This window comes from Coturnix japonica, chromosome 2 (assembly GCF_001577835.2).
Source record: "Coturnix japonica isolate 7356 chromosome 2, Coturnix japonica 2.1, whole genome shotgun sequence".
Taxonomy (NCBI): domain Eukaryota; kingdom Metazoa; phylum Chordata; class Aves; order Galliformes; family Phasianidae; genus Coturnix; species Coturnix japonica.
The window spans coordinates 73,519,289-73,540,244 of record NC_029517.1 but is presented as its reverse complement, the minus strand read 5'-3'; the positions used below and the strand labels follow the sequence as shown (position 1 = coordinate 73,540,244).

General features: G+C 39.6%; 1 protein-coding gene and 1 long non-coding RNA gene across 2 annotated transcripts in view; one reads left to right on the top strand and one right to left on the bottom strand.

Annotated features, from left to right (window-relative positions):
• Positions 1 to 1,820, bottom strand: part of LOC116652913 — a 40,086-nt gene extending 38,266 nt beyond the window's left edge. Inside the window, exon 1 of the long non-coding RNA XR_004306144.1 lies at positions 1,714 to 1,820. This is a non-coding gene — a long non-coding RNA (uncharacterized LOC116652913). The remainder of the gene's footprint in view (positions 1 to 1,713) is intronic.
• The window catches only part of ADCY1 (adenylate cyclase 1), a 145,217-nt gene continuing 124,827 nt past the window's right edge, over positions 567 to 20,956 (top strand). Inside the window, exon 1 of the mRNA XM_032442541.1 lies at positions 567 to 1,957. Coding sequence (XP_032298432.1) covers positions 1,289 to 1,957 — 669 coding nt within the window. The 5' untranslated portion in view covers positions 567 to 1,288. The remainder of the gene's footprint in view (positions 1,958 to 20,956) is intronic.

The window sequence follows — 20,956 nt, the reverse complement described above, 5'->3', positions numbered from 1 at the left end:
AGGTCTCTGTTTTCTCAGACTGCCTCAATCACTTTACCCAAGTATTTTAGAGTCTAGGAGGCAAAACCCATAAAACCAGCTTGGTTTTTTCATGCAGACAAGACTTTATTTCTCAAAAGGAGGAGGATGGAGTCGCCATCCTGGGCAGTGTTCAAGAAGCGTCTGGATAGGGAGCTAGGAGATATGGTTTAGGAGTTTTCTGTAGGTATGGTGGAGGGAGGATGGTTGGACTAGTTGATCTTATAGGTCCTTTCCAACCTTGTGATTCTGTGATTCTGTGTAATCTTCACATATAATACACTAGTATTTCTATATATATTCACACATATTTCTAGTTTTGCATATAGTTTTTCTGTAATTCTATTTATTTCAATAGATGTGCAAGTGGGCAGAAAGCACAAGGCTGTCAGGAAGCAATAGCAGCTTTAAAGCTTTATACGGCTGCCTAGACGTAGGGCCTCGGGCGAACGCGGCAACGGGCGGTAATCATGCAGCTCCCGTGCCGTGCCGTGCCGTGTCCCCGACGTGCTCGGTTTCCCAAGCGAGTGGCGCGCAGGCGCCTCTCACTCCCCGGTGAGATGCTCTCGGACGTGAGAAGGGAATCACCCTGTTTTTCTCTATCTCCTGCTTTTTCTCCGGGCTTGCTGCCCTCTTTTTCCTCCGTTTAGCCCAGTCTCCTGGCTGGGTTTCATTTTTATCTCCTTGAGCTTTTTTGTTGTTGTTATTGTTTTGGGTTCTTTTTATTTTTATTTTTTAATTATTATTATTATTATTATTTTTAACGTTGCCTATCGCTGGGAGTCCGATTACCACCCGCTCTCCTTAGGTCCTGCTCCTCCACACAGCTGTATTTAAAGGGAGACCCGCGTGTCCATTATCCCCCACTCCCCTTCTCTCAGCTTCCACGTACCCTCTGTCCCCACCCGTCACTCTGCTCGATTTCAAACCTTCGGATGGTATTTTGGTGTGATTAGGAGATTAACATCCCAGGAACACCAGGAGAGGAGGAGGAGGGGGGAAATGAGAGAGAGACGGCACGAGTGAAGCTGTCCTCCCGCCGCCCAGCCATCCCCGGCTCCTCGGTGGCAGCGGAGGGGGCGTTTTCAGGCGCCGTTGTCTGCGGACGGCGGCTGCGAGCTGCGCCCGGTGCCCGCATCCACGGAGCTGCGCCGGCGACAGCTGGCGGAGGACCTGCGGCCGCGGCTCCTGCTCGCAGCCCCCCTCTCTTTTATGAGGCGGTGGAGCGGCAGCGGGGGACAACAGGAGGAGCATTTCTTCCCCGGGGTTTATGAATGGCAATGATATGGAGGAAATACCGTTTCATAAAGTCAAGACCAAGAGGAAGAAGTGCTTCCACTGCTGCTGCTCTTCGCCTGCTGCCGCGGTGGCAGGAGCAGGAGCCAGGCTGGGGGAACCTCCTCCTCTCCTGCTGCTGGATGCCATTGCCTGTGAAGATGAGTTCGACTGCAAGGAGCTGGAATCTCTTTTCCAGAGCTACAACCTGAAGCTGGAGCAGAAATCTACCCTCAAAGCCCTGGCCGTTCTCATCGTGCTCACCGCCAGCCTGGCCCTTGTGGAGCTGCTCTCTGGACCCAGCTTGACCATTTCCAAAGGCTCGCACCCGGTGCACTGCATTATCTTCCTTTCTCTCTTTATCGTCACTAACGTCAAATACCTGCAGGTCACCCAGCTGCAGCAGATCGTCAAGCTCACCTTGCTCTTTAGCTTCACCTTCTCCTTCCTCTGCTGCCCCTTCTCGCTAGGAGCCTATGGCATGGAACCCCCCAGCGCCCCGGAGCAGGGCATGTGGCAGCTCATGCTGGTCACCTTCGTCTCGTATTCACTGCTGCCCGTCCGGACCCTGCTGGCCATCGTTTTCGGGCTCGTGGTGTCCGTCTCCCATCTCATCGTCACCGCCACCTCCGTCAGCGCCAAGCGGCAGCGGCTCTGGAGGACGGTGAGAAAAGGCCGGGCTGGGCCGGAAACTGCAGCAGGGCAGTACCGCGCGGTGCGTGCCCGGCAGCTAAGCCGGGAAGGCGCCGAGCAGCGCGGTGCTTTCGGGGGGCGGCGGGGGGTGCGCTCCTCCCGCGGCACGGCCAGCCGGGGGGTGCACTGGAGAGTGCCCGAGATGTCTCTAGCGGGGAAGGGGGCAACGCGCCCCAGTGCTTCAGGTGCTGCCTGTAGTTACCGAAAGTTTCTGGGAGACGGGGGGATATGGGGGTTCCTGGAGAACTCTCGTCTTTGTTGCTCGGAAAAAAATGAGGGCTGGGGAAGGGGAGCCAGCTGCAGCATTTGTGCACTGAAGCATGTTCGGGGACACCTTATGCAGTCAGTGCAAATCCAGTACACATAAACATACTTGTCTCAATACAAACTTGGAATAGACAATAAGCTGTGTCTGTTAGTGACTGTTTTTGTTTGTTTTTTGTGTGTTTTTTTTGTTTGTTTTTGGTTTTTTTTTTCGTTCATATCCCCTCTATATAAGTCTTCATGTCCATAGATAATCTCAGGAGGTCTATGCAGAATTCATTCAAAATATGTGGGAAATCCAAAGGAGGAAACCACCTCGTTCTTCCAGTGAGCCAGGCATTCCCATTTTAGTTTCTCCATGGCAGCTGTTGCCCCCTTTCCACAGACATTACCTGGTATGTCAGTGAACTTTGTAGCAATTCCTTTCCCTCCCTGAATTAATCCAGAAAAAAGAAACACCAACCCTCATTCTGCAGCAGGGATCTTCAGTGCTGCTACACTCTCTTTTCCCTCCCCCGAGTAGCTATTTATAGCCCTGCAGGGCTTTCTCCTGCTCCAGTGGCCTGACAGGCTGCACTGGCAGTGGGAGGAGAATGAAAGGATGCACGTATAGGAAATGCTGGGCCTGGGAGTCAGGATTTGCAGCTTAAGGCCATATTATATTGTGACTGGGAAAGAGAAATTGAGAATTTTTCTTCCCTCTTTGGTATTGCATTGATTGTGTTTGCCTTCAGGAGAAATACATGAATTCTGGGATGTAGATTGGTGTAAAATATCACATCAATGCGTAATTTAAGTACATAGTAAATTACTTCTGCTAAACTGTGGCATTATTCTCCGTGAACTGATAAGGCTGAGTTGTAATGCTAAGACACACACAGTGTGTGTGTCCAACATAAACATTGCAATAACTTTGCAAATTTGTGCACCTTAATGCCCAGAAGTATAAATTCTCCTTTTTCCATACATGTGTATTTGCCCTATAGCGGCATACATACACATACTGGAGATACACCCAGACACTGAGATATATAGGATTATTTGTGGCTTCACGCTGCTGAGCTTCTGGACAAAATAAATCGTATATTTTAAAGGGGAAGAAAGAGATAAGCTGAGCTTTATGATTTACCCAGATAATCTGATGGTCTATTTTTAAATGCATGATTTAGAGTTTCCATGAGAGAGAGAGCTGATGAAATGCAGGAAGAGGAGCCTTCTTTAAAAGCATACAAAAGGATACTAAAAACACTAGAATGTATCTATTTAGATAGGATTGGAGATCACTTTTTTTTTTACTAGAGCGCTAATTAGTCTTTGTGGGAGTCGAGGCTATCCTGGCTGCCTTGAAGCGGAAACATTTTCCTTGATGCTCAGTGTGGCTGTTCTAGATGAACAATGTAAAGAAACTGACAATAATGTCTGCTCTCTAACGGCTAACCAAGGGCTTGAAAATGAACAATTTTAGAGAGAGGAAATCTGCTTGCTTTCTTCATATTTGTTTAAACTCAGCTATTCAGTAGACAATAGACTGGCTTTGAAAAGCACAGAAGTATTCAATTAGCTATTGATATAACACATGTACATTTGTTTCTTCTTCAGCACTCCTCCTAAATGAAGAAATTTCTGTAATTTGTGCAATACTACGAACAGTACATTTTGCTGATAACAAAACCAGATCCAGGTCAAGTGAAATAACCGGTCTATAAAATTCTATCACACAGAATTGCCCATTCTTTTGTTGAATATTTGCAAGCAAAACGTTTTCTGATTTGTGCATAGAAGGACCCTTCTTTTATATAAAGTTGTTTTAAGTTTTCCAAAGAACAATTTCAAAACACTTGAACATTTAATGGTCATATAGAAGCCACATCATCTGAATTTTATTTGCCTCAAGGTTTTTTGTTAAAGGCTGTAATTAGTGCTTTCTCTCAGTCTGGACCTGCTTTCTATTACTGGATTTTATCATGACCATCCTCATGCTTGAAGACACTGTATGCATTCAGTCAATTAAGGAGACAGGGCACCTGTATGTAGAGATGCAACTCTATGAATGCCCATGTTCTTTCTCCCAGCTACATGACTTCAAAGCTCAACTGAAGGGGTCAATTTCAATTGTTAAATTAAAACCTACCGTATCCAGAAAGGCACAAGCACCAGCACCAACCACCAGTGTCCACCAAAGACCACTGTCTTTTATGATTTTTTGATAATTCATGCGTGGAACAAATTTTCATTACAAGAATTCTGATCTAGAAATGTCCATTGAAGTTCAACTTTCAAGTTACAGCAGCAACAGGTATTTTGTGCTGTTTCAACTTCAATCCATTAAAAAATGGACTTGGATTATGCTATATAAGGAACTTCTATATGCAGATCTCTGAATGTCAAAAGAAAGCCTTGCTGTCCTGTGGCATCCTTAAAATTAGCATTCATACAAATGTGCAATCTCTTCAGCATGCTGGAAGTTGGGGATAGCTCAACTCACTGTGGGAGAGTTTTGTTATGTGGTCCATGTTGTAGAGCACATATACACATATACATTACGCATGAGTGGGTGGTGGTCTGTGAAAATGAGGGTCTCCTTTCCCATAGCTCTCTCCATCATTAGATATTTTGTTATCTCAGAGTTGAGACACAGGAATATGGAGAACTGAGAAGAGAGGAAGAACATGAGTGCAGGGAGGCGAAGGGAGTTGGGGGAATAATGTGGCAGAACTTGAACTCCTTCTTTCCAGTCAGTGGCTGGTGTCTTCCCATATGGAAGATTTAAATATACTAATCCGTGTTGATTTCCTAAGGGAAATATAATAATGGTTAAAGAATATCAGTCATTCATAAAGAATTGTACAGAACCTTGACCAAATTTGAAGTCAGCTTATGTGCAGCATACCTGCAAAAGGTATGCTGACCTCATAGCTGGTTTTGTATATTGTGTTTGACATTGTGACGACGAAAACCAAAACCTTGCCCCAAGGAGTTCAATCCATTTTTTTGTTGTGATGCATCAAGTGAATGTTAGATACATTAAGGGCAGATGGAGTATGAAAGGCAAAAGCTGCTCACAGAAATTACTCAGCTGTCGTGTGTCCACAGTTTAGTGACTTACCATTAAATAACTTGTTTTTATCCCTTTACATAGTGTTATCTCCTTCTTAAAAAAATAGTATGTATATATATATAGATGTATGCATATCTCCAGAAAATTCAGAAGCAAATCATAAAATGACAGAATGCCATCGTATGTAACATAAATCTCCATATATCTCTTGTGAAAACTGAAGTTGCATCTTGAGTAGCAAGGAGCAGAAGAAATAAAAGGGCAGAAATACTGAAATGATAGTTTGTTTTCAGTGGTGTGGGGAACTCAAAGTTGTAATGTTTTTTTCTGGCTCCGTTTAAAACTGCTTTGATGCTTTTATTTAACATTTGTATGATTAAAGCTTTTACTAAATTTGAGCAAGTACCAAAATCATGGCTAGAATATGAAAAGTGTGAAATGAAGGAAATTGGTAAATTATTTAAAATAATTTGTATCATAACTAAATTTAATTTGGCACCTTAATTCTTTGCAGGTTGGCATGACAATAATCTGGAATTTGTCTAGGAATTGTCGTATCGTTGTACAGTTAATCATTTTTATTAGTACTTAAAACATAATTAATGAACACATGGTTGACAGAACTCTTTATCTCCAAACCTCTGTTTCTCACACACAAGGCTGAATCTAGCAATCTAATAAAAAGGGCTGCAATTCAAAGAGAACTGAACTGTATCTCGTTCTGTCTCCTCTTCTCATCTCTCTTCACTCTTCTCTCTCTTCTCTTCGCTCTCTCATTCTCTGTCCTCTATCTTTTCTCTACTTCTGCTTACGGTCTTCTTGCTCTATTACTAGCACTTGTGGACTGCTGTCTAGAATTTGAGGATACAATCAGTACCTCTTCCCTCTTCTCTTTTTCTTCCCTTTCACGGAATCTTCATCTCTCGTATAAGCCGGTTACAGGGACGATGTAATCATGTGCTACTCTTATACTCGCGATGAGCACTCCTTCTCTTCTCTCTCTTGTCAGTTCGCGTGTACTCTTCCTATTCTTCAATATCTTCTCCGATACTCGACACAGTACATTCCCACACGGGTCCTCTAGTTGCTCCCGCTGATAGCCTCTCCTCCCACTAACTCTCCATCTCTATCCTGCTCCTGCTGCCTCCGTGCGTGAGCCTCTCCTATTTACTCTACCGGCCATCATCCACGATGCTACGCTACTCCAATACAATCCATAGACTTTCGTCTCCTCCTCATATCGTTCACTCCTCTCTCTCTGTTCCTGCCACCCCGTACGTCCACTCTGCTCGTCTTCCTCCTTCCCCTCTGCTCTCTCTCTCGCACTCTGCCTCTCACCCTCTCCCTTCTTCCTCTCCCCGTCTCCCTCTCCTCTCCGATCTCCTCTCCTCTCCTCTCCTCCTCTTCATTATTGTTGTCTCCTCTTGTTCTTTTCTGTTCTTTTCTGTTTTTATCTCTTCCATCAGTTTATGCCTTCTTAACTGTTGTCACAACAGCTATGTGGTCATTGCTGATACATGAACTGATATATGAGTATGGAATAAAATTAGACCTGATGTCACCTTTTGTGAAATGTAACAACTTCTCACCTCTTAGGTACATTTGCATTAGTTTAGATTTAGAAGCCTGAAAAATTGGTAAATCAGATGGTATGATAAAACGTTGTGATACCTCCTAAAACAGTAGATCCTGGAACATCTTTCAGCATGGATGCTAAGCCTTTTTAAATACTTTGCAAACAGGAATAACAGGAATAAAATAGGAACAAGCAGTGGTATTATTTAGGTTTCAGTGACCCTTTAAAAGTGATTCAAATATCATTGCTTTAACCATTTACATAGAGGATCTAATTGTTTACATTGTAGCAAAAGAAGGAAAAGGCTTCTAAAAATGACTAGTAGAAAATACAATTTGATTAAAGATTTTGAATTTTTAAAGATTTTTAATACAATTTTAGGCACCTTTAAATGCCCCAAACATAAAAAATTGCCTCAGAGTCTATAAAGTTGTTTTGTATTAATATCTGTTATGGTGGACTCAAGTGAGTCTAACACATGAACACGTTATTTCTGGAGCTGAAACTGTGATACCAATTATAAAAGAGATTGTATTTTGAGGTAAGAAATCAGTGAGCTTCACACGTAAGTGTGGAAATATTACGGGAGTAAGTCATTTCTTTCAGAATGGCCAAAGCTTGTTTCTCTGCATACCGAATAGGTAGTTTCTATAATATGCTATTACTTTGGCAGTATTTGGTTCTAAATATCTGAGTTACAGGGAAGATGTTAAAAAAAAAAAAAAATTGACAGCAATGTTAATGTCCTGTAATAATCTGTGCATCTTGATTCTGATGAGTCCAGTCACAGTCAAGAGCAGAAGCAGATTTACAATATATTTAGATTAATCTTGCAATATGTTTAATTTCTTACATTGTTCTGTAGTTGCAGGTATTCAAATAAAAATGTCTTGCAGCCTATTCTGGAAATGACAAAAAGCACCTTGCTGAGAATTAATGATGCAATGCTTTAAAATGTGTTAGTAATAAATCATTAAACCAGTCTCATTTTGCTATGGTGTCTTAAGAAAACAGTGATGACTTATGACACTTGTCTTTAAATCATTGTTTCCCCATTGTAGCTGATAAAATATTAACATAAGACAAGCAAGGGATTGCTCAACAACCTTACACAACAAAGTCTAGTCTGAAATTCAGTTTACCTATTATTATTTACCACTGATGTTATGGAAATGCCTACAAGTGTCAACTTAGATTAACTTCTCAAGTTACTACTTGTTAAACCAGTAAACAAATTAGACATGGCAAAGAAAAGGAAAAAAAGGCTAACGATGGAGAACCAAGATATCTTTCCAAACCTCATAGGTCAATCAGTGTAGATGGCAAGTCTCCTGGCTTCAGCTGCAGTTCTTCAGGACAAGGATTTCATAAACATGAGAGATTTAGACTTCACCTTAAACATCCAAAAGTACCAAGGAAAGGATTAAAATGGTTTCATTTGCTCAGGTCTGAGCCATACTGTCATTTTCTCCTCTTTTCAAGTACTTTGAGGTGAATTTTCTAGTCTCGATGAAGTGCAGCAGGATAAAGGAATTAGGACTTTAATGTTACAGTTAAATGGTGCATGTTTATGAGCCACTTAAACTTTTTAAAAATGCATTTGCTTCAGTAACTTTGTTATTGACTGTGTAAAAGGTAGGCAAAAAGTTTTGTTTATTCAAATCAATGGCATGAATATACATAATGAAGAATAGCCATTCACCTGTATATTTTCCAATAGCAACTAAATTGTTTTACTCCTTCATGGGCAAACTGAAGCAACAAATATGTTTTTGAATAATTTTTCCATCTTTCTAGAATAATCCATCTGTAGTTTGTACATCCAACCTGGGTAATTCTATGATTCTATGATTCTATAATAAATACTTATTCCAGGTATGATGCTGAGATACGGAAATGTACTTCTGCCATAAGCATAAGTGTATTGTATTTTAATTCTGAAACTGACATGTAGCTAAGGTAACTAAGCAAGGTGAAATCTGAAGTGAAGATGGTCCTTAAATACATTTTTCAGAAGAGGCTGTTGTAATTTCTGTTTGATATTTCTAAAGAAATACTGACAGCTCTTTTAGATTCAATACATTAATTCATGGAGAGCTTGAACTTACTTTTGCTGCTTGATGTAAAAAGGATGGATGTAGGATGGGTGTACTCAGCCAGGTTGAGAGGGAGCTTGAGGAAGTCAGAGGTTAGTAAAACAAAAAAGAAGAGGTAAAACTGCTCTCTAACCCCATTATAAGTGATGGTAATTCCCAGAAACTGCTTTACATAATTCTGAGTTAGAGGAATCTTGCCATGCACATTAATGCCTTTTACCTGTATCTTTCTGTTTGGCAGCACATGCTTGAAGCAACAAATCAAAATGATCAAAGCATATATACTAAGTTTATGTGAAGAATTTAGGTAGCTTTGTTTTATAATATATTATGCAAAATTTCCTTTTCCTTTCTCTTGTCTGCTGTCATCTTTGAGACTTCCACTGTGCTATTTTAGTATTAGATTTGAATATTGCAAATGCTAACCTGAAGTGTGAAATTGCCTACACGAAAACAGAAAAGATTTATTCTGAAAATTGCTGAAAGGAGTAAGCTGCCTGATTTCTATTTCTTCTTCTTTTTTTACTATTTTCTCCTCCTCATTCAGTTTTTCCCTTCCAAAGAAAATGACTCTGAAGCTTCTTAATTTCTGCATTCTATCTATTTTCTTCATTAGTGTTCTTGCACAGACTTCTCACAGATTTTGCCTCCATTCATCTCTGAGCATCTCCAAAACTGGAGGGATAACCCTTTTTGATATACTTTCTGGATTATCTGTAACTTCTGCTTGTACAAGATCCTCAAAAGTGGAACACCTTTTGGTGCAGCTCTAGACTCTGTACACTTTTCAGAAGTGAAAATTGATGTGGAAGTAAGAAAAAAGTCAAAAGACTTTCCTTGAGTGTTCTGCTTCATCCTGAAATAAGCTCTTCACTTAGTCACATCAATTGTGAGTTTGCTTGAGTATGAATATCAAGATTCATCTTTAGACCATTTTTTCAGTATCTCAGTCTGGAAAAACAGTAGGAAAAAGATTTACTTTTTCTGCAGTATTTTGCACAATTAAATTTCTGAAATTCTGACAGTAGCTGAGGGTTTGGGATTTTCCTCAGTGCTGGAATGATTCTTCTGAAGAATGAAGCACTCACTGCACCTAAACATTATGAGCATTTTCTCCGTTAACTGTTTCAACTAAACTCAAGTATTTCTGCTTGCTTAATTTTAGCTTTATTAATTTTATGGTTTTTGTTGTTGTTGTTGTTTTTTTTGTTTTTTTTTTTTTTAAGGTGGTCTCTTTTCCTCTATGATTACACTGTAGGTCCTAACTTTATGGAGGTTTCTGAGTTAAGCCTCAGGGTCATTACTCAATGTAGTAAATAAACAGATTGACAACACTTCAACTGCTAGTGTTCCCTTTATTTCTTCTTCTATTTAGATAGAAGTGCTTTGTGTAACCCTGGTCAACAAATGTAACACCGTAAGTGTATTGCTCTTGACTTTCTGTGCACAGTTTTACAGTTTTTGTTGATGTTTTCTTGTTGAAAGCAATCATCAGCTAGAAGGGAAAATAAATGAAAATCACACGCACACATACAAACTGTTTAACCTTCTTGAAGTCAAAGGTGCTGTTTTTTTTCAAGAGTGGGGAAGAGTAAATACTGACAGTTCTTGTCTTCTGAAGCTTTGATGCAAATCTTAAAAGCTTTTGGGACAAAACAAATTGTGTCCCTTTACAAATGTGGTTTCCAGGGCAACCAAAGGGCATGCTGTTTCATAAATGTTGTGCTCTCAAGCAGAAGCATTTGTCTGTCATTTGGTAGATTATTTTATGTTTAAGCACATTCTTTTTAAAATTCTATCTCCTCATGAAAAAATACCTCTATCACACTCATTTAGGTCAGGATTATTGGAAAGTATGGCAACAAAATGTATTTTACACTGTGCTTTTAAGTGTAGTTTGGGTAAATATGACTAGTGTAATACAAGAAAGCAGGAGAATTTCCTTGGATGCTGTGACAGAATATTGCATTTAAAAGGGGCTGATATGCAGCCCTCTTTTCAGTGCCTCTTCTCTGTTGCAAAATCACTGTTAATTCCTAGGGTATGCTTTATTGCTGTTTGCTTACAAAAAGGGTGGGGGAGAGGTTTGTTGTTGTTGACAGCATATATTTGAGTGGTAGCTGTAGTATGAAAAAGTTTATACTTTTCTATGACAACAGCATGTGTACTTTCCATGTGAAAAACATAATTCTCTTTATGAGAATGATTCAGAAACTTATATGCTTGGTTCAGAAACTGTATGCACTCATATACCACTTAAATAACATCCTCTTTAAACAGTTTTATTATTTTCAGTGACCAGCACCATTTTTTTTTGACACTTTGGATTTGAATCAAATTCTTTGATCTGCATTGTGGTGATATGCTTCATAATCTGATCTCAACACTACAATCTTCTTTTTTGCATACTGATTTATCTAGATTTAAATGCATTGTTGTTAGGTCCAAATCAAAGATGCAGAAAATGATTTGAATATCTTTTTAACTGTGCCTAATGTAACATGTTTTCAGTATGTGCCATGTGATTGGTTTTGGTGAGATTTAGAGAACAGGTTAAGTACTGTGGGTTTTTTGGTTTTTTTTTGTGCAATTGAAAAGATATTTTTAGGCACAGCAATCTTGGAAAATGAACCAGATTTTGTCCTCAAATGCAGTTGCATAGTTCTTCCTGATTTCTGCATCAAATGCGTTCATGCATATCTGAGTACTATTCAAAACAGTGACCTAGATTACAAGCTTGTATGTGTATATGTGTATTCATTCAGTACATTTTGAAGAGTTTCACTAATTTTAAGTAACAATGCAACCTTTTTTTCTTTTTTTTTCTTTTTTCTTTTTTTTTTTTTTTCCCAGACATCTGAATCCAGTGAAGTTATTTCACACAAGGTTAGAGATTCAGTTATTCAGTTGTTTTGGATTTTGTTCATGCTACCATTCATCAGTTCTTCTTTCTCTCTTTCCTTGATTCTCTCCCCAGGGCTTTATCTTTCTCTTCTCATAAGAAGTTAGGAGAAATAAAATAAACAATTTGGAGTTTTTTCTTTGTTTATTTTCTTCCTTCATATACAAATGTTGATTTCACTCTGATCACAAAGCTTCTCAGATAAGTAACACACTAGAAAGTCTGGACTTAGAGATAAGGCATGTATATATATAAGTTTCTCTGAAATTAATACCTCCTATTTATTTACATGGAAAATGCAGATAATAAGAACACAATAACATTATTTGATAGAGCAAGTTGTCAGCTACAAACTACTATTTTTCAATGTAGTCATCACTATTACCTATGCATTTACACCAGTGATGAACAAGGACATGCATGCTGTGTTTTTAAAAACCTGCATGGATGCCTGAAATGTGGCTTGTCTTACATACTGCCACCACCACTGCTATAATGCACCAACCACCACATCACTGAGCTAACATCCACTGTTTGGTCTCCATAAACATTCAGCAAGCATCCATGAATGTCAGTGGGTGCAGTTTATTTTTTGCATGGAGTATTTCAGTCATGGACCTTTGCTTCACATGCATTTCCATGTCAGACACCATTTTGTAATAATATTCCACACAACCAACTTTTTCTTAGATGTTACTCTGAAAGTCTTGAGTACTGACAGAAGCCATGGTTCATATAGAATTAAGTTTTAAGAATTGATCTCATATTGTAAACCTACATAGAATAGGCAAAAAAACATGTGGGTGTTTTTTTTTTGTTGTTTGTTTGTTTTCCAGTACAGCTCAGTCATAGACTCATTAAGGTTAGAAAAGACAATCTAGTTAGAAAAGATAATCTAGTCCAATTGTCAGCCCATTGCCACCATGCCCACTATACTCTATCTGTAAGCGTAACATCTACCTGTTTGAAAACCTCAAGGAATGGTGTCTATACCATCTCTGTGAGCAGCCTGTTCCAATAACTCACCATATTTTGAGAAGAATTTTTTCCTGATATCCAATCTGAACTTCCCTTGGCACATCTTAAATCCATTATCTCTTGTCCTATCAATAGTTACCCAGGAAAAGAGGCGAACTTCTGCCTCTCTACAATCTCTACCTGAAAAGGTAGTTGTAGAGAGCGATAAGGTCTTCCCAGAGCCTCCTTATATCCAGACTAAACAATCTAATTTCCCTCAGTCGCTTCTCATAAGACTTGTGCTCCAAACTCTTCATCAGCTTCTTTACCTTTGTTTGAACATGCTCCAGGGCCTAAATGTCTTTGTTATAATAAGAGTCTCAAAACTGAACACAGAACTTGAGGTATGACATCACCAGTGCCAAGTTCAGAGAGACCTCCCTAGCCCTGCAGGCTGTGCTACTTCTGATACAGATCAGGATGTTGTTGGCCTTGTTGGCCACCGTGACACACTGCTGGTTCATGTTCAGGTGGCTGCTGACTAGCACACCACCACCTCCTCTCCACAGCTTTCTGGATACTCTGCCCCAAGCTTGTGGGTTGCGTAGGGGTGTTGTGACCAAAGTGGAGGATTTGCCACCTCATTTTTTTGGAGCCCATAATCTGGCCTCAGTCCATCAACCTAGCCTATCCAAATTCCTCTGTAGGGACTTCCTACCCTCAGGCAGACCAGTACGTCCTCCAAAGTAGGTGTCATCTGTAAATTTACTGGGAGGTGCAGTCAGTCCTCTCCTCTAGGTCATCAGTAAAGATATTAAACAGGACTGGCCCCAATACTGACCCCTGAGGAGCACCACTTGTGACCAGTCACCATCTGGGTTTAACTCCATTCATCCATCAAGTGGCACTGACATTGTGAGACCTCAAATCTGAAGCCTACAGAGCCTACAGGCTCTAAATTACAAATACATGTAGACAGAAAAGATTCAGTGTGTTCCTATTGCCCTGGAGATTTATTGAGCACAGCAAAGTGAAAAGGAGAGGGCTGAGAAACTGCTTTATCTTCCTTTTCTCTGCATTTGCTTTCTAGGGAGACCTGATGATCTCTGTTCCTTGATAGAGATATTTGGTCTTCCAGCTTGGGTCTGAGGTGGATAATCCTTGGTGGCTTATGCCATAGAGGCTGTTTTAAAATAATTCTCCAGCTGTGCCTTGTGAACTTACTTGAACACCTTTGATGATTGCATACAAACCCATTCTGGAAATGTCTTAGATGTATAATTCAGGCTGAAACATCTGAACAGTACCTGTTCATGCAACTCTCTATGATCTCAGTGTAGCTAATTCTCTGAAGCTGGTTGTGCCTTCCTGCAATGCTGAACACAGCAATGCAAAAGGAACATTGAGAGCTAGACCTTTTGTATCATGTAGGAAAGTTGTGGAAGCTTCACATGACTTGGTTTGTGCTGCATGGCCATTTGAGTCATGCTGCTGCACTAATGAGCATCTTGATAGGTACCCCAGATTGGTGATTCCCTATATATGCAAACGCACACTGTATACTGTAGATCCAGATAGCGCAATATTGGCTTCTATTAATTATTAGACTGCAGCATGATGTTATGTTTCAAAGGTCAGTATAAGAACCACTGATACCAAGCAATCAAAAGTGCATACTAAAATTGTACCAGAGTAATTGTGCAACAGTTTGCTCAGGCACAGCCGTAGAAACTTACTGATAGATAATTAATTATGGGAGCCTATTAAAGCACATAAGATTTATGTATATATTCAGCAATTAAGAATTGAACTTTATTTCCTGATCCAAAGTGTATTTACCATCACAACTCTAGCATCTTTTACAAACCAAAAATCCACACTGTACTCATACACTTTATTAATTCTGCGACTGATTGTAAGTATTTATTTTGTAATCACTGAATTAGTACTGAACTGATACTGAAAATATTTTAAAAAATAGACTTTTACTATGGCCATATACTCAGTAGTAAGAGAAATATAGATTGCTACGCTGCTGTCTTATGCAGAGGAGAAAGATACAATCAGGTGGAAGCACACAGATAAGTGCTATCTCTGTTACCAAGAGAGATCTCATGGCTCAGCTATCATGTGGTTGTAACTGCAGAGCATATGTTTTTGTTCTTAATCACACTGACAAGAACAGCCTATAAAGCATCAGGGCTAGGGATTTCCAGAGCTGAAGACAGAGCATATGAGAAGCACATGCGAGGTTTTCATGCTAAGAAGTCTACTGAATCTGTAGGTGTATCTGAGTTAAGCTGGTGTGAAGATGTTCTAAAGATTAAATGTGTTCTTAGAACATTATTTGGCTCTGCTTAAAAACAGTATCATGGTTCTTGTACACCTGAGACAGGAATATTCCTTAAGCTATGATACAGAAAGATGAAATAGACTGTAGAGGCTGTTCCTTAGCTGCCTACTACTTCAGTATGTATAGTATCACTCTTCATATTAGTAACCCTGACAAAAATTAGTGTTATATGGAGAACTATAAGGGGAAGAGAGAGAAAGGTAGAGTTTAATCAGATGAGCAAATCAACAGCCCAAACCCTTCAATTAGTCCTTCTCTAATAACTTTTTAGCACTTTCTCCAAGAAAAATAAATTTAAAACAAAACAAAACACAACAACAACAAAAACAACCTGCAAAGGTGTGGATCAGGTTTTTCTTGTGCTGGGCAGTGTGCTAATGCGGAACAGAAAGACAGTCCCTGCCTCTTCCCACATAAATCTTACATTTTACAGAATTATTGTAAATAATTATTGAAATACAGCAGCAATCAATGGTAGTAATCATATCATTAAGGAATCCACATTAAATTAAGATGTAGGTCTGTACCTTTTGAAATAAGCTGATTTCAGAGGAGGTACAAAACTGTTGCCTGTTTTCAAAAACTTTCTCTGTCTATTAGTAATTCTTACTAATTAATATTAGTAATTTTTACTAATAATTGCTAGTTACTGTGATAGTATGTCCCTTTACCTACCTCTGAAGATAGCTTTTGGTCAGTTGATAATGAGTTCTTCTGGCCATCTTGAATAGCTTGCTATGTGTCTCAGGCACAGATTTGTTCAGTGAAGTGTTTCTGCTCACAGTTCAACAAATGGTCACAGCTGCCTGTATTAATTTATAGGTTATATATTTATAGAGCGTAAATTAAAGGACAGGAAAAGGACTGTAGTGGAGAGAAGGAAGGGTGAGCTCAAACATAAGATTATAAGAGATGCAACTGACAGCTGTATGTTAGAGGACTGCAGTGTTCTGCTGTTTTTCTGCTTGAGATAAAAAGAACTTCAGGTATTTTCTTTCTGTACAGTGGCTACAGGAGATATTTACTCATCTTCTAGAAAAGGGAAGTCTGTCTGTGCTTCGTCTGTGTTACTATGGAATTACTCACTCACTGGGTTTGTGCCTGAATATCTAGACTTTCATGTCATGTTTATTTTCATGAAGATAATGGTCAAGAGTATGTTATTTTTAATTAACAAATAAGGTTTTATTTTATGGCTCATTATTCACCTACAATTTTTTGTTTTCATCAGTGCACCCAGTGATTCTGTCTGTATAGCTCTTTCATAGAGATTTTACTGATGCCAATGCTGTTGGCTGCAGGCTTTGGAAATTGTCCCTTATGCACTTAATTTTTTTTTTTTCCCTGTGGAAATAGGAACTTTTCTCTCTACTGAAGAAAGTGAATTCACAGAAAAGTGAATTCAGCCTCTCAAATTACTTCAGGCTATGAGAAACCATGCTTTTTGATCTAGAAATGTAGCATAGATTCCAAAGAAATACCAGACTTTCACAAATCTATGAGTCTGCTAACAGACAACTAAAACAGTTCTTTTGCATAAGTAATTCTAGTATGAAAAAATGCTTGCCAGGGAACAATTCCAGCTGTAAAAAAGTTCCAAATAGACAAATAAATAAATAAATAAATAAAAATGGGGAAAAAAAGAACAATCTAAAATAAACCAAAAGTGTCTTAGTAATAGATAAATATCAAAAGCATATCTGGAGGTAAGCATGTTATGGTTGGTTTTTTTTGTTTGTTTGTTTTGTTTTTTTTTTTGTTTTTTTTTTTTTTGTTTTCTTTTGTTTTTATTATTTTATTGGTTTGTTTTAATTATTCCTGGTTTCATGGACAACTGTGAAAAGATGAGTAACTGTAGACTCTAAATTATCTTGAAAGATATTCTTCATCTGTTTGATTGCATTATCTGTTTTCCTTCTACACCCTATTAATAATCAAGCCTACACAATGAACATCTCAAAAAGCTGGAAAATCCAGAAAGAACTCTGCAGGATCTATACCTTATAAGCTTCGTAGAATAATAGAATGGCTTGAGTCGGAAGAAACCCCAAGGATCAACAAGTTCCAACCCACCTGGTGCAGGCAGGGCCAACTTCCTCTCTCTCTCTGTCTCCCACAGCCAGCACACACAGTGGGCACTAGAGCCACATGTTGACTCCTTTTGTCCTCATCCTGAGGCTTAAGTGAGGAAAAAGATGGAAAAGGATGTGAACACTGCAACATGCAGACAGATACATTAACTTAAAAATCAAGGCCATATAAAAGCATAAAAGTTTTTGTTGTACTCACTGAAATTTTCCTGACCTGCATTTATTTGTTCCTTTTCTCCATGACTGTTTTTTGCTTTCTCATAGTCTATGGGGACCTTTCACACCCTGCTTAGTCAGCACTGAGGCATACCTTCTCATTTACTTCTGTTCTTCCATTCTCTTCAAAAAGAAAAGAGCAATCCTGGAAATATCATACTATTTACTCTCTTTGCATGATTTTCTTCATTAATATATTATACTTATTTCCCTTTCCTGTATTTGTGCTGTCTGAGTAGATTATAATCACTGAGCAATTGTGTCTTGCTCATTTCCTCTATACTGGTTGGTCCAATGATACTGAATTTTGGACTGGCTCTTAGATGCAGTTATTATTCTGCACAACTACTAGTAAGAAACTACTATTAGTCTTGTCCATAATCATCATTCAGTCACCACTTACAAAGATGTGAAGCTATTAGAGAGTGTCTAAAGGCTTCATAGTGGTCCACAGCTTCCTCACTGAGGGAAGTGAAGAGGCAGGTGCTCATTTCTTTTCTCTGGTGACTGCAGCAGGACCTGAGGGAATGGCATGGAGCTGAGTCACAGGAGAATCAGGTTGGGTACTGGGAAAAAATTGTTCACCAGAGCACCAGAGTGCAGTTGGGCCCTAGAACAAACTCCCCAGGAAAGTGGTCCCAGTACAGAGCTTGCTAGAGTTCAGGAAGCTCATAAGGTTTGAATTATGGGTCTTCTTGTGTGGTGCCAGGAGTTCAACTCAATAGTCACTGTGCTTTTATTCCAACTCAGGATATGCTATTACCCTTTTTCTGTCCATTCAGCCCAGTGACTATAACGGTGTTTCCCCTGCAGTTTGTTCACACTAGTGCTTGTACCAGCAGGGCTCACTGGGCATAGTGTGGATATGATAACAAGTTGCTTGCCATAGCTGGGCACTTAGATGCATGTGAGATTACTAAGCACTTAATTAAAAATAAAATAAAGCATGTCCTACAGGGTTGGTGAGGAGTGGCTGGAAAGCTGCCTGACAGATAGGGACCTTGGTGTACTGATGGACAATTGGCTGAATATGAGCCAGCAGTGTGCACAGGTGGCCAAGAAGGCTGGTGACATCCTGGCTTGTATCAGGAATGGTGTGGTGAGCAGGACTAGGGAAGACATCCTGCCCCCTATACTCAGCGCTGGTGAGGCCTTACCTCAAGTACTGTGTTCAGTTTTGGGCACCTCTGCACAGAAAGGACATTGAGGTACTGGAGCAGGTCCAAAGAAGGGCAACAAGGCTTGTGAAGGGCTTGGAGAATCAGCCCTATGAGGAGCAACTGAAGTAACTGGGGCTGTTTAGAGTGGGGAAGAGGAGGCTGAAGGGAGACCTAATTGCTCTCTTCCAATGTCTGAAAGGTGCTTTCAGTGGGAGCAGCGCTGGCCTCTTCTCACTGGTGACAGGTAACAGGATGAGGGGAAATGGCCTCAAGTTGCACCAGGGTAGTAGAGTTAGGGTAGTATGGTTGGGTTGTGGTTGGACATGATGATCTTTAAGGTCTTTTCAGACCTAAGTGATTCTATGATTCTATCTCAATGGCTATTTTGTATGGCATGACATCAGAGTGTTAGAATCTCTTGCTTTCTTGGAAAGCTGTCAATGTTTGACAGCGAGAGTGGGCAATAGGGCATGGCAGGATGAAAATCTGTTTTGAGTTCTCAGAAATAATCAAAGACTGATACAACCATGTTTTATAGTTTGTATGTTTTGTATTTTGCAGTGAGAATACTTTTCAGTCATTCTAACATGAAATTAGGAACATATCCATGCATGTATGTATAAATACAGATAAAATGCTTGTATATATTTGTATATTTTTGAAATAGAGTATTTTGGAAATAAGTTTAAATTTAAACTTCTTCTAAATTTAAAGCAGGTTAAGATAGTCCATTTATCTGATAAGTGAAACAAGCTGGAACACTGGAGGTTTCTTTTAAATATAAGAAAAAACTTCCTCACAGTGAGGGTAAGAGAACACTGGAAGAAGCAGCCCAGACAGCCTGTGGAGTCTCCTTCTCTGGAGATACTCAAATTCCACCTGCACATGTTCCTATGTGACCTAATCTTGGTGTTCCTGATCCAGCAGAGGGGTTGGACTAGATAATCTTTTGAGATCCTTTCCAACCCCTCACATTCTGTTATTCTGTGAAATACAGTCACTGACCTACATTCTTGAGGATTTTTTTTTTTTAATTGAAATGCTGTTCAAACTTTAAAAGAATCATTAGTAAAACGTATCTGGCAGGATAATTTGCATCTTAGATAACTCAGAATTATTAATTATCACATTATGCCCAGACAGACTTCTAATTTCTTTAGAAAAGTTTCTGGGTCTTTGCAGAATGAAAAGAGATGATTGCGGAAGACAGCTATGTAACAAGGGATAACTACATGGGCTGAAAGGGATTCACTCTCCTCTGGGTTTGCTACTGTGCTATTTTGAAGCTCCTGACACGTTAATAGGGTTAGCCTTATTTCTTTCTTCAGATCTACATTTAGTCTTGGTGCTTTGCCACGTTATGTCTCACTATGGAGTTTCCCGATTCTTCCAGTGTATTGATATACATGCAATGAAAACATCAGGTTGGTGATACAAAATGCTGTGAAACCAAATCTGTGGGGTTTTTTTATTGTTTATTTTTTCTGAGCTAGCACCTCATACCTTCTCACTGCAGTTATATGTGCAGTGGAACACAGACAGCGATATGCATAGCTGCCTGGTGTGCATCAGCCTCTTTCTGTATCATAAGATCAGCCAAGCTGCAATCACATTTACTCCCCACAGGAATATGTAGCCCCAGTAGTGGCGAACTACTTCCTCAGGCCCACAAATTGCAGTTTGGTAGCTGAAACCAGTATGTGCCAGGAGAGGAGAATCACAGACAGCATGATACCCTCAGCCATGAGAAATATCTGCAGTGCACAGTATTGGAACAGTTTTTCTTAGTTACAGTGAGTCTTGTATGCTTTGGATAGTGCATCTCCATTGGACACTGCAGTGTGGCAGTGAGGTGCTGGGTTTGATCTCTGAAACAAGAAAACTGCTTTGGAGCACAGCTGAACTCACTAGCACTGAGCATTTAGCTGATTCTCCTCTCCATCAAATTCTTCAGAGGAAAAAAATGGAGGACTTAGATGAGTGGAAGAACAACAAGAATACATAACTTCTTGGTATTATCACCACTGCTGGAATGAATTTGGATGTTCCTTTTCCACACTATTGCTCTGTGAATAGCATCTCTTTTAGGTAATGAAAACAGAAAGAAACCTATTCTTTTTTGACAAATCATTCTTTCAACTTGATTATTACACAGAGCACGAAATGCCTCCATTCCTAGTGAAAGCATATTTTGAGAAACAGGCTGTTTGGCCCTATTTGTCCAATAGATTATTTGGTTTGCTTTTTCACGTCCAGCAGAAATGCTGAGTAGGACCAGTGATACAGTGCAAACCAGTG